At 44.8% G+C, this 15,000-nt stretch overlaps 1 protein-coding gene across 4 annotated transcripts in view; it reads right to left on the minus strand.

Annotated features, from left to right (window-relative positions):
- Positions 1 to 15,000, minus strand: part of LOC121857207 (MAM and LDL-receptor class A domain-containing protein 1-like) — a 46,380-nt gene that overhangs the window by 4,067 nt on the left and 27,313 nt on the right. For all 4 annotated transcript variants that reach the window (XM_042353161.1, XM_042353160.1, XM_042353158.1 and 1 more), the window contains exon 6: positions 5,760 to 5,900. In XM_042353161.1, the coding sequence (XP_042209095.1) occupies positions 5,760 to 5,900 (141 nt within the window). The remainder of the gene's footprint in view (positions 1 to 5,759; positions 5,901 to 15,000) is intronic.

Genomic DNA, 15,000 nt, shown 5'->3' on the forward strand with positions numbered 1-15,000 from the left:
AGGAGGGTGTAGAGAGGGAGAGGTGGTGTGGAGGAGAGGGAGGAGGAGTGGGAGAGGGAGAGGTGGTGTGAGAGGGAGAGGTGGTGTGGGGAGAGGGTGGTGTGAGGAGGGAGAGGTGGGTGGGAGGAGGGTGGTGAGGGAGAGAGAGGGTGGTGTGAGAGGGAGGGTGGTGTGAGAGAGGGAGAGGATGGTGAGAAGATGGGGAATGGGTATGAAAGGAGGAAAGTTGTAGGTAAAGGTGTTGAAATCTTTGTACGACCCTCACCCCTCCACCTCCCTCTCCCACCCCCACCCTCCACCCCCTCCCACCTCTCCCTCACCCTCACCCCCTCACCCCTCTCACCCACTCCCCTCACTCCCTCCTCACCCTCACCCCTCACCCTCACACCTCCCTCCTCTCCCCACTCTCCCTCCCCTCACCCCCACCTCCTCACCACTCCCTCTCCCTCACCACCTCCCTCACTCACCTCCCACCCCTCCCCCTCACCTCTAATCACTCCTCCCTCACACCACCCCTCCAATCTCTCCCCCACCCCACCTCCTCACTCACCTCCCCCTCTCCCCCACCCCACACTCCCCACCACCTCCCCACCTCCCTCCCCCCCACCTCACCCCTCACCACCCACCCTCTCCCCCACCTCCTCCACCCCGCTCCCCTCACCTCCCCTCACCCTCACCCTCCCCTCCCTTCACCTCACCCCTCACCCACTCCCCTCACCTCCCCTCCTCACCCTCCCCACTCACCTCACCCCTCACACCCCTCACCTCACCTCTCCACCTCCTCACCCTCTCCCCTCACCCCTCACCCTCAACCCCCCACCCCCACCACCTCCCCCACCACCCCTCCCCCTCACCCTGATCTCCTCCCCCCACCTCCCTCCCCTCCACCCCACCCCTCAATCTCACCCTCACATCTCCTCCCCACCCACCTCCCTCACCTCCCTCACCACCCTCACCCTCACTCTCCCCTCCCCCTCACTCCTCCCTCAGTCTCCCCACCCTCCCCTCGCCTCCCTCACCTCTCCCTCACCCCTCCCCCTCCCCTCCCCTCCCTCACCTCCCTCCCCTCCCCTCACTCACCCTCACTCCCCTCCCTCCCTCCCTCACCCTCTCCCTCCCCTCTCCCCTCCACCTCCCCTCCCTCCCCACCCTCACTCTCCCCACTCACCCCCCCGCCTCCCTCCCCTCACCCTCCCCCCTCACCCTCACCTCCCTCACCCACCCTCACCTCCTCACCACCCCGCCTCCTCACCTCCTCCTCTCACCTCCCCCCTCCTCCTCACCCACCAACCTCACCTCCTCCTCAACTCTCGCCTCCCTCCCCTCCTCACCTCCTCCTCACCTCTCCCTCCTCTCTCCTCACTCCTCACACTCACCACCACCCTCACTCTCCCTCACCCTCACTCTCCCTCAGTCTCCCTCACTCACCCTCACTCTCCCTCACTCTCCCTCACCTGCCGTGTACTGGGTCTGGAACATACATCATAGAGTACCAACACATTGTATCTGAAGATCAATACTATACTCTCTCACACCCTCCTCCCTGGCGAGCGGCGGCGCTGGCGAAGGGTTCCTCTAGGCGTAGGTAACCGTAAGTGTGTGTTAAGGGCGGAGAACCATCGCCAAATACTGCTGAGTACCTACAGTCGCCAGTGCTAACGAAGGAAGAATAGGGTGATGTGTATAGGGAGAATAGGGTGATGTACAGGGAGAATAGGGTGATGTATAGGGAGAATAGGGTGATGTACAGGGAGAATAGGGTGATGTGCAGGGAGAATAGGGTGATGTATAGGGAGACTAGGGTGATGTACAGGGAGAATAGGGTGATGTATAGGGAGAATAGGGTGATGTGTATAGGGAGAATGAAAGCTGTATTGAATGTTTGTCTTTAATTATCCACAATTGGCAAGTTAAAGTTCTCGAGTGTGTTATTTCTTGAGGGAGTTCGTGGTCTAAGGGTTGGTGACCACAGACTACCATTTAAACATAGTCGGGCTGTGTTGATCAGACCTCCCACATTGTGTAGCTAAGTAGGAGCCCCCGACAATACCCGACAGAGCCCGACAGAATCTGGAAGAAACCTACAGAGCCCCGATAATACTCAACAGAGCTCAACAAAGCCGGACAGAGCCTGACAAAACCCGAAAGAGCCCGACAGAATACGACAATACCCGATAGCATCCGAGAATACCCGATAGAGCCCAATAGAACCCGACAATAGTCGACACTCCCGACAGAGTTATGTGGTAGGCATTCAGGAGATGGTATCAAGAGTCTGTAGGTGACAGAAGCTGTATCACTGTTGAGACTTAAGTGTTTGTCATAATTCTGAGGTTTAACAGAATTGGCTGCCAGTGTGTGTGTGTGTGTGTGTGTGTGGTGTGTGTGTGTGTGTGTGTGTGTGTGTGTACGTGTCCTCAAATCATCACTCCCCCATCTACACAAGTCATCCCTCTTATTCATCAACCTGACACGCCGTTTTCTATAACAGGTTATCTCCCTGACCTTCCCACACTACAAAACTCAACTCTACCCTGACATCCGTGACCCTTTGTCAACCCTCTCTCTTGTTTATTATCACCGTGAAAGCCTGGGGATATTTTTACAGTTATATACACTAGATAGTTAAGGTAATTTTACATCTACGATCGCTTGTTTTCCCCGTGTGTGTGTGTGTGTGTGTGTGTGTTTGTTTGTGTGTGTGTGTGTGTGTTTGTGTGTGTGTGTGTGTGTGTGTGTGTGTGTGTTTGTGTTGTATTGTTTGTATTCAGGCACGCAGTAAAACACAGAACAAAAGCCTTGATTGGCTGCCTCTGTAAAACTGCTACTCGAAACTCAGTGTGTCGTGGAGGTTTTAGAACATTGCTGTATTAAACATTGTTGTATTATGGAGGCTTGGAGCATTATTGTATTAAACATGTAAATATCAGTATCTTTTGATGGTCATAGAATCGTACACTTGATGTTATCGTTCACGGATGGAAATTATCGTGCATCTGTTTGTAATTTTATCTGGCAACAATGTTTATGTTATCGTACACACTGACTAAAATTTTATACACCTACTTCTAACTTTGTCGTACAAGGTAACTTAACTTATCATACACCTAGGGCTATATATTAACTCAACAAGATATCAAAACAAGTCATTCCCCAACCTAAATGCCTCTTTGGGGAGTAAACTTATCACACATCAATGGTTTAAAAGTATCATATAGCAACAAACTATCGTACACCGACAGTCATAGTATCGTACATCGGCGGCCAGATGATCGTAACACAAGATTAAAGTAGTCGTTTTGACCGCACTTCCGCTTGTTACATAATCCCTTGGAAGGTCACGAAACAGGTCAAAAACTAAACCCTAATCCCCTCCTTATCTACTCCCTTTACCTACCTTCATCACCCCCTCACCCCCTACACTCCCATTACCCCCTAAACACCCTTTACCTCCCTCCTTAACCCCCCTCTACACCCCCTTACCACCTATACCCCCTACCTACCCCACCCCCTCAATAGATAAGCAGAGAGAGAGACCCCTCGTGTGTTAATTGCCTCCACCATCTATCATCTTCAGGGAAACTTCTGTGACTTTTTCCCTGAGGTTTAGGGAAAATTTGAGGATTTTTAGGGGAAATTCTGGTAATTTATGACGTATCTGGGGGAAAAGTTGAGTCCTTGCCTCCAGGTTCAGCTGGGGTGGATGATGGCGGCCGGGGCGATCTGACCCAGGGGAAAAAATGAGGAGTGGGGAAAGAATTTGAGATAAGAGTTTTGGAGATAAGGAAAGAGAGAGAGAGGATGAGAGTAAGGGGGGGGAGGGAGAGATTGAGTGAGTGAGAGAGACTGACAAAGAGAGAGAGAGGATGAGAGTAAGGGGTGGGAGGGAGAGATTGAGTGAGTGAGAGAGAGAGTGAGAGCGCGAGGAAAATATTGAGAGGTGGGATAAGGAAAGAAAATTGAGAGATAAAGAGTAAGAAAGAAATATAGACAAAAATCAAAAGACAGACAGACAGACATAGACAGACAGACAGATAGACAAACAGACAGACATATAGACAGACAGGCAGACACACAGACAGACAGACAGAGAGACACAAAGACAGCGAAGATCGTGAAAAATTGAAAGTCATGTATTAAACTCTACGGTCATGGCTACCCACGTTTGACTATCAGAAGGTCGACCAACTTTGACCTTTGTTTGACCCCTGAGGAATAAAGGGGAGGGGGCGGTGTAGTTGGTGAAGGGGGTGATGTAGTTGGTGAGGGGGGGTGATGGAGTGATGGGGTGGGGGAGGGGATGAGGGCTGGTGGAGAGGTCAGGTAAAAAAAAAGTTGTTTACTCGCCTAATGAAATAAGTAAAAATGGCTCTGTATAACAACTTCTAGGATGAACAACGACAATAGTAATTCCCAGGGTGATCAGAGACACTTGTGGCTCCAAGGATGATCAGCAACAATTGTGACTCCCAGGATGATCAACGCCGGTGGTTTATGGTGACAAAAGTTCGTGATTGGAAAACTTTTTTTCTTTTTTAGTGATTGTCTGTCAGGGTGGGGAGGGAGGAAGGGTTCATCGCCTCCTGACGCTTCTGTCTCTCTCTCTTTGTCTCTGTGTTTGGATTCGTTAAACAGACAGACAGACTATTGGCTAATTCCAGCTCACACTTATGATAGATTATTTTAAGATATCAACAGATTAAGGATTTAATAATACCAAATGTAAATCTGAGGACAGTATCTACAAGGATTCGCTAAGCGTGAAGCAAATCGGACAGCAGCAACAGAGAGACAAATGATTCGCCAGTCCTGAGTCGAATCTATATCTCGGGTTGAAATTGGATACGTGAGATAGGGACACAGTGGAACATGGTGGGACACGGGGTGACTAATTTGAGGAGACAGCTGTGTGTCCCGGAGGAGGGAGGGAGGGAGGGAGAGGGACGACGGGGGGGACCTGCCATCAGCTGATTTCCCAGGTAGGCTAGATCTCACCTGCCCTAATTAGCTACCACTGATAATGATGACTGAAATCATTCCTTCCACCGGGAATAGAAACGCTACACCGGCCGCTGGCGTTCAAGGTATTGGAGTGCCTATGTCTATCTGTATGTCTGTCTGTCTGTCTCTCTGCCTGACTGTCTCTCTCTATGTCTGCCTGACTCTCTCTCTCTCTCTCTCCCCACACCGCTAGCTAGATCCACAGTCACTATTCTCGCCCATAATTAAAAATTCTATCAATCTTTTCTCCGTCTTTCCTACCATTTATGCATCAAGTCCTCTCTCTATATCTATCTATCTATCTATCTACCTATCTATCTATCTATCTATCTATCTATCTATCTATCTCACCAGAAGGACAGCCGCTTATACCCACTACCTGAGCTATATGAAGTACTTTTGTCTCAGGGGAACTTAGCCCTCTTGTTCTCTCCCACCAGGTGAAACAATGGCCCCCCTTACTACCTGCCCCGACCAGTACCTCCACCTCTCGTTTTATTTCACCTGTGGCTCTCTCTCTCTCTCTCTCTCTCTCTCTCTCTCTCTCTCTCTCTCTCTCTCCTCTCTCTGTAGCTCTGCAGTATGTGATTTGCATAAACAATGCAGTTCCTAACTCTTTCGATTCCTCTATTCAGTGTGCTTCTGTTGAAACAATGCATAATAATTGCACACACACACACACACACACACACACACACACACACACACACACACACACACACACACACACACACACACACACACACACACTGACTTACCTGATTCAGAGCCGTACATGTGGAAGTAGAATGAGAAGCAGGTGACGGTGTTGCTAGGAGACGGGAAGTAGATAGGGGAGAAAAGCAGTGACCTGTGACCCTCGTTCTTGGGTATGGCTGAGTCCACGTACATGTAGTGACCTGTGGGAGAGAGTACGGACGCTAGAGTACATGTAGTGACCTGTGGGAGAGAGTACGGACGCTAGAGTACATGTAATATATTTAGTATAAGCAGTTATACCTAAAATTATCCCTAAAACATAAAATTATCGTACGTAAACCTCAAGTTATCGTACGTTAAGCCCAAGTTATCCGTACACAGAAGCAATAGTCAGCAGGTCAGAGTCTCCGTTAGTCACAATGGCGCCATCTACCTAAGGAAAGGTCCCTGGCCATCTATTGACACCCTGAACTAAGGGAAGCCTCACCCTTTTTTCCACACCCTTTGTTGCCCTCACAATAGCAAGGGGCGGATCCTGGGAGACGCCGTGACGTCACAGTAGATTCATCCGTTACTTGGTCGAACTGCGATCAATGAAGTGAGGAAACCTGTGTGTCCTTATACCATTTGTTGCTACTACTACTACTACTACTACTACTACTACTACTACTACTACTACTTTTTTTTTTTTTTTTTTTTTTAACGTGGCCTCCAGCCTCCCCAATAGCCACACCTTCGCCACCATTTATTTACCTTAATATTAAATATCCTAATACATAAACTATCCTATCTATGTACTACTACTACTACTACTACTACTACTACTACTACTACTACTACTACTACTACTTCTACTACTACTACTACTACTACTACTACTACTACTACTATACTTTCTTTTCTTTTTTTATAAACGTGGCCTCCATCCTCCCGCAATAGCCACACCTTTGCCATCATTTTATTACCTTAAAATTAAATATCTTAATACATAAGTAGCTATCATAGCTGTGTTGAGTTAGTTGAGCCGCAGATCTAGGAGGTATTCAGTGACTGTTGCCCCCATGACCACCAACCCCCATATCCCAACCAGCCCCATCACCCATCAGCCCCCATCACCCATCAGCCCCATCACCACACCAGTCCCATGACCCCACCGCCCCCATGACCCCACCAGCCCCCATCACCCATCAGCCCCCCATCGCCCATCAGCCCCCATCACCCATCAGCCCCCATCACCCATCAGCCCCATCACCCACCAGCCCCCATCAACCCAACCGCCCCCATCACCCACCAGCCCCCATCACCCCCACCAGCCCCCATCACACCACCAGCCTCCATCACCCCTGACCCCATCACTTACCAGCCCCCATCTTACAGCCCCATCACCCCACCAGCTCGCATGACCACAGAGCCTTGCATGACCATCATTAAGTTCTCATGTAATATTTTTTACTTTTGTTCCATCAAATCCATTTTCGAAAATTGAAGACTATTATCCTGATCGATTTTCCTCCATCAATAATAAACTGTTTCGTCGTCGGGGGTAAATAAAGGATTTATTTTTATATATTTACGGTGAAACGTGTGTGTGTGTGTGTGTGTGTGTGTGTAAGTATGTATTCACCCACCCACACACACACACACACACACATCTTATCTCTCAACAAAATATAAAACACTTCACCCTGCACCACATAAAACTTTCCTCCCATAAAAAAAAATTCAAATTTGAAAAAGAGAAAAAACAAAATATGTTGGACGACTGTGGGAGACAAAAATATTTCTCTACCATATCGTGTTTCATAAATCCTGTGAGAGATACAACACTGGCCCGGCCTACTGTAGTGTCTCTGGCTACTGCTGGTCCTGACACTCTCCTGACACTCTCCTGATGTTTTCCTGGCACTCTCTTCACCTACCACTGGTCCTGACACTCTCCTGATAATTAGTCCTGACACGCTCTTCACCTACTACTGGTCCTGACACTCTCCTCACTCCATCCTCAACTAGCACTGGTCTTGGCACACTCCTGACACTTGCCTTGGTTCTGATATTCTCCTGATAATGGTCCTGACACTCTCCTAAAACTCTCCTGACACTGGTCCCTGACTGTTGTTGATGTACGATAACTGCTGGTGATGTACGATAACTCTAGCTCTTGATGTACGATAGCTGCTGTTGATGTACTGTAACTCTAGCTCTTGATGTACGATAACTGCTGGTGATGTATGATAACTGTTGTTGATGAATGATAGCAGCTGTTGGTGTATGATAATTACCGCTATTGTTTTTGTATGATAAGTGCCCGTTTACCATAACTGTTGGTGATGTACGATGATTGCTGCATAATTACAATAATTCCTGCTGCTGATGGTGGTGATTAACGATAACTCTTGCAGTTGTCGATGTATAATAATAACTCATAGTAAATAGAGAGAGAGAGAGAGAGAGAGAAGGAAGGAAAAAGAGAGAGAATGAAAAAAACAGAGATTCTTGCTTGTTCGATAATTTCTCGTAATGTAAGATAACTCTTGGTAATGTACGACAAATAAAACAATTCTAATCCCTTTCATACAGGTCAAAAATATATATATTCCCGCCGTGATAAACACCTGTAATAACTCTGACCTGCAAATTGTTAACAAAATATCTGTATATATATCCGCCAGGTAAGATAATTATGACATCATCGCCTCATCAAAGTTTTACGACACAAGATTGACTAAAACACAACAACAGATCTATAAATCATCAATATTTATTCTCAAAATTAATATAAAAAGGCATCATAATTTCCCTGGGTATAAGATTTATTTATCTCCACCATGTTGTAATGTGTAATGCATTATATTTATTTTTAGAATACTTAAACTTTATGTATGTTTGTTTGGTAAATATTTATAGTAATAATATTTGGGTTTACCTGAGGAGTACGTAAAGAATTTTATCATTTGAAACAGTTTATTATGAGTATAATTATCATCATCATCATCATCATCATCATCATCATCATCATCATCATCATCATCATCATCATCATTATCATCATCATCATCATCATCATCATCATCATCATTATTATCATTACTACTCAATTATTATTATTATTATTATTATTATTATTATTATTATTATTATTATTATTATTATTATTATTATTATTATTATTATTATACACAACCTTTACTTACTGAGTGAGGTGTTACACTATCTCCAGGTAAATATATATGTCAGATGTTACTGGATAATTCATCATGGTCAGAGGCTTTGTGAGGAAAATTATGTAAAATTAATAATTATATATTTTAAGAGGATGTAACACCGTGTTTTAGTCTCTCTCTCTCTCTCTCTCTCTCTCTCTCTCTCTCTCTCTCTCTCTCTCTCTCTCTCTCTCTCTCTCTCTCTCTCTCTCTCTCTCACCTACAGTAGATACCTTGTGTTGTAAAGTTAAGGTGACAAAACACGTTGATTATATTACTGACCGGAGTGTTGTCTATGTATTACGCTCACTAACTGGCTGTGTAGAAGAGAAGAGTTTTTGATCTCACCGGCAAGTTAAAAGCCTCTGGGGATTTCGTACATTATGCTCGCTGATGGGCTAAAAGTAGACAGGATTTAATGAGTTATTATTCTCGATTACGGTGTCAATAAAAAAATATGATTGGTTGTATTATGCTTACTGCCGGGGTAAACAATAACAGTAATTGGTTCATTATGCTCAGTGAGTGGAGAGACTGAAGCTTAATAGCGATAATCTGTAATTTTTTATTTACTCACATGTAGAAACAATAATATTGACGGAGAGAAAATGAGAGGAGGAAGAGAAGAGAGATTACAGAAAATAGAAGAAGATAAAGTAGAATTAGAGAAAACGTCAAATGGTTGAGATGTAGAAATATGTTAATGGATGGACCTCATATCGAAAAAAATATTGTAATTTTTGTGTTCTTTAATCATGTCTGTTTTTATCTGTGTCTGTTTCATTCTACGTGTGGATGTCTCTTCGTTTTGTCGTTATTTCTGTCTTTTTCTTTTTTATTCGTTTAGCTTTGATTTAATATTTATCCTTTATTGTTTATCAAAAGGTCGAAAAAATTGAACCGATCACCGTAACCTCCACCCACTTTATGGTGTCCTTAGCAACCATTACAATCCCTGGCAGATGATTGGTTGTTGGTTGCTAAGTGATGTAAGTAGGCGGAGTTTTTGTTGCTGAAATGAACTGTATACGAGATAAAAAGAATGTGTGTGTGAGAGAGAGAGAGAGAGAGAGAGAGAGAGAGACCATCATGATCACTAGAACGTCAACATAATACAATAACACCGCCATTTTCGTCGAGCCTCGCGGATATACACAAATCGTTCGCATACGTATCGAGGCGGAGAGGATTTTTACCTCCAGTTTAGCGAGTGTCGGAAATACTTGTTTGTGTTGCTTCAGTGTTGTTGTATTAGCACGGAGGAGAGCGGGTGGTGTCTCTCTCTCTCTTCTCTCTCTCTCTGTCTCTCACTCTCTCTCACTATATAAGTCAGTTAATCAGTCAGACAGTCATTCATACAACCAGTCAATGAGTCAGACAGAACAGGTATTCATAGAGCTGGTAGACGCAGCAGAACGAACATCAGTACTCAGACCCGCGCGGTCACCAGCAGCCGCGTGAAACTCTACGGTGCCAGCCAGCCACGTTTAACTACCAGAGCTGGATAAATAGTCTCTCTCTCTCTCTCTCTCTCTCTCTCTCTCTCTCTCTCTCTCTCTCTCTCTCTCGCTCTCTCTCTCTCTCTCCTCTCCTCTCTCTCACGTCATCTACGGTATACTTAAACCCAAAAGATCGTAGAAGTTACATACACATAGATGAAAGTAAAACCGCAAAAAGTTGGGCCTCATGAAAGATAAAGAAAGGAAGGATGGATGGAAGGAAGGAAGGAAAGATGAGGAGGAGGATGACTCAATTAATATTTCTTAAGGAGTTTGTTGCGAGTAATACATGTGTTGGTGTTAAGATGGACACGGTGCCTCTACCTGGTCCAGCATACTGATGAGGCACACACACACACACACACACACACACACACACACACACACACACACACACACACACACACACATGCACAGGACAGATGGGTGTAGCTACAGATACAAGGCTTCTGAAAGACTCCACCAGCATCGCGTCACACAACAGCAGCAATAAAACACACCAGTTGTCATATAAAAACTCTCCTCGCTTTTTTGTGAGTTTTTTTTTGTGTTTTTTTTTCCCTCAGGACTCCACCCCCAACGTCTTGAAGGATAGCGTGTACTGGTGTGTGTGTGTGGGTGTGTGTGTGCGTGTGTGTGTGTGTGTGTGTGTGATGATAATAATAAACAAGCAGCCATCCCCTCATACACACACACACACACACACACACACACACACACACACACACACACACACACACACACACGTACACGCACATATATATATATTCACAGCATCAATTCCACAAGTTAAAAAATACTAATAAAAACCCGCGATATAAACATAGACATAACTATTAAAAACCTGAAATAAAACAATAAAATAAACTACATAACAAAACTGAATTAAAAACCTTTTATAAATTGCGCGGGAAAACCATTTGAAAGACTTTAAATTTTCAGACTCTCAATTGACTGTAGCTGTGTGCGTGACAATACAACCGCGCCGTCTGTTAGAGATTATTTTTAGGTTCATTCTGGCGTGATTTACAACCATGTCGTTCTCAGGGGTGATGGTGTTAGGGGAAAGAGAGTGATAAGCAACGTACGTGAGGTTTGGTAAATAAGATTTTCCTCTCGGTAGTAATAAGGTGAATTGATGTTGGGTTCTGTGTTATGTTGTGTTGTGATCTAGTTTTGGTGAGAATTGGTTGTGTACGATGACTTAAACCTTTTGTGTACGATATTTTAACCTTTTGTGTACGATGACTTAAACCTTTTGTGTACGATATTTTAACCTTTTGTGTACGATATTTTAACCTTTTGTGTACGATATTTTAACCTTTTGTGTACGATATTTTAACCTTTTGTGTACGATATTTTAACCTTTTGTGTACGATGACTTAAACCTTTTGTGTACGATATTTTAACCTTTTGTGTACGATGACTTAAACCTTTTGTGTACGATATTTTAACCTTTTGTGTACGATGACTTAAACCTTTTGTGTACGATATTTAAACCTTTTGTGTACGATATTTAAACCTTTTGTGTACGATATTTTAACGATTTTTGTCATTTCGTTTTTTTCTCCATTTATTTATGTATATGAGAGAGAGAGAGATGAACCCCCTCGCTTTATTTCTGTCTTTAATACTTGGCCTCCACAATTTACTCTCCCGCGTCGCATTTCTTCGATTCTAAAAATATTTCACAGATGCCACAAAAAAGCCTCTCTCTCTCTCTCTCTCTCTCTCTCTCTCTCTCTCTCTCTCTCTCTCTCTCTCTCTCTCTCTCTCTCTCTCTCTCTCTCTCTCTTCCCCAGTCAGGGGATCACATTTACATACTGCTTATATTTCCATTCCCTTTCTTGCTCTTCGCAGAATTTGGCCTCGTTTTCTCTTTCTTTTTTCACAGGGGAAGACTCGAGCATTTCATCTCCGTGGTCCTGTCAGTATTTTGAGCTGAAATCTGGGTAGAGTGTGATGCCTGCCACCGTCCCTTCTCTCTCTCTCTCCTCTCTCTCTCTCTCTCTCTCTCTCTCTCTCTCTCTCTCTCTCTCTCTCTCTCTCTCTCTCTCTCTCTCTCTCTCTCTCTCTCCTCTCTCTCTCCCTCTCATCCTTTTAACTCATATTTATCTTCTGCGTAGCGTCTTTCTCCCACTCCTCCACCCTCCACCCCACCCCTTCTTACCTTCACCTTCACCCCTCCCTCCACCTCCCCCAGAAACACAGCTTAATACACCCACCCCTCACCTTTCTCCTTCACCCTCCCCTCACCCCTCCTCACCCCTTCCCTCCTCCTCCCTCCCTCCCTCCCCATGCTTTCTTCCCTCCTTCCACCCACCACCATTACCACCACCAGTACCACCACCATCACCACCATCAACACCCACTATTACCACCACCACCACCACCTCAGAATATAACAGGTGTAGTGAAATAGCACAAGCTCTTAATTAGCCCCGGCAGGTAAGACCAAGGGGGAGGGACTGTTTCCTTTAAGAGGTCTCTGGACACACACACACACAAGGGGTCTTAAGTGAAGTCATTTCTCTTACCTGTTAACAAAAGACTACACCTGACCAGGACAGTACAGTCGCTGATTAGTTTCAACGCCATTCATAGATTACAGGGCTCTCTCTCTCTCTCTCTCTCTCTCTACGAATCTCTGGGAATTAATCTGTGTCGTAACTTAATCCAGATTAACATGACCTTTTGTATCTCTGAGAATTGACCTTGTGGGCGGCTGTGAGAGTGTGTGGTGGGTGGCAGACAGTAAGATAGAGTGTGTGTGGTGGGTGGCAGGCACCAGGATTGTGTTTGGTGGGCGGCTAACAGAGTATGTGTGTGTGTGTGTGTGTGTGTTTGGTGGGCGCCAGGGTGTGTGGTTGTCAGGGTGGTGGGCGGCAGACAGTGTGTGTGTGTGGGCGGCAGGGTGGTGGGCGGTGAATCTGACGCCCACAATAGTCTTACGTCTCTCTGTGTCAACAACAACAGTACACTCGTCCTTCACTCATACACTTCCCACAATAATACATTTTATTTCACTTCATTCTTACAACAATTTATTTTTTCCTTCTTTCCTCAATTACTTCCAAGAACGTATATTTTTTTTTCTTTTCATTACTTCCAAAAGCTTTTATGATGTTATTATTCATTTCTCTCTTTGTGTAGTGAAGTAGTGAAGGTTTGTTAGGTAGATTATTTATATACCTGTACCTGGTAATTAACTGTGAGTGGAGTGAGTCGAGTTCTGTCTACCTGTCTGTCTGTCTGTGTATCTGTCTGTCTGTCTCTCTAGATATTAAAGTATTTTGTCAAGTTTGTATCTCTTATTTATTTATTTATTTTTCTATACAATTTTCGATGTTTTAAAAATCTTTGTATCGATTAAATAAGTTTCATATTTTTGTAGTTAAATTAAAAAAATAAATAATACAGATATTTGTTAATGTTTGTCTCATGACTTTTGCTTAAACTAAAAAAATGTAGAAAATGAGAACCTGATTATCACCTGTTACCTTTAGCCTTAATTAATAAAACACCTGAGCGAGCACGACAGTCCACACACCTGAGACGGGAATTGTTGAGCGTTTGTTGAAGTGATGAATTTTATGTAAACACAAACAAGATTAACATTTTTATTCAGAGTCGTGCGTTAATGATTTATGTGTGGTTTGTTTGGTGTGTGTGTGTGTGTGTGTATGTGTGTGTGGGGGGCGTTGTTTGTGTGGTGTGTGTGTGTTTGTTTGGTTGTGTGTGTGTGTGTGTGTGTGTGTGTGTGTGTGTGTGTGGGAGGCGTGTTTATGTGTGTGTGTGTGTGGGGGGTTGTTTATGTGTGTGTGTGGGGGTTGTTTGTGTGTGTGTGTGGGGGTTGTTTATGTGTGTGTGTGGGGGGTTGTTTATGTGTGTGTGTGGGGGGTTGTTTATGTGTGTGTGTGGGGGGGGGTTGTTTATGTGTGTGTGTGTGTGTTCAAAATGGGGAAGATATTGATATTCTAATTAGGAAATAAAAGAGAGAGAGAGAATTGCCATATCACCTAGTTTATTCCTCTCACGTACACATTCCACTCTCACTTGTAACTAACTTATGTACCCTCAGATATAAAACTCTCCCTCACTCTCCCTCTCTCTTCCTCACTCTCCCACACTCTCCCACACTCTCCCTCACTCTCCCTCACTCTCCCTCACCCCCACTCACTCTGCTCCCTCTCACACGCTCTCCCAAAGCCATTAATCGTGTCTTTCTTTCCTCGGGGCTAAAAGGGCATATCAACATTTCAAACCTTGATAAGAAAAACATTTGAAAAGTGAAACTGTTATAGTGAGGGAGGGTGAGGGAGGGTGAGGGAGAGTGAGGGAGAGTGAGGGAGAGTGCGGGTGTGATGGAGAGAAAGGGGGGAGAACGAAATAGAAAGCAGAAAGAAAGAGAGGCGAAGGAAAGAGGAGGCAGAGGATGATAGACAGGGAGAGGGAGATGAAAGGTGAGAGGAAGAGGAGGAAGAAGGAGAGTTTCAGTGTGTGTGTGTGTGTGTGTATGTGTGTGTGTGTGTGTGTGTGTGTGTGTGTGTGTGTGTGTGTATGTGTGTGTGTGTGTGTGTGTGTGTGTGTGTGTATGTGTG

The sequence above is a fragment of the Homarus americanus genome, unplaced genomic scaffold (genome assembly GCF_018991925.1).
Source record: "Homarus americanus isolate GMGI-L3 unplaced genomic scaffold, GMGI_Hamer_2.0 scaffold20465, whole genome shotgun sequence".
Lineage (NCBI taxonomy): Eukaryota > Metazoa > Arthropoda > Malacostraca > Decapoda > Nephropidae > Homarus > Homarus americanus.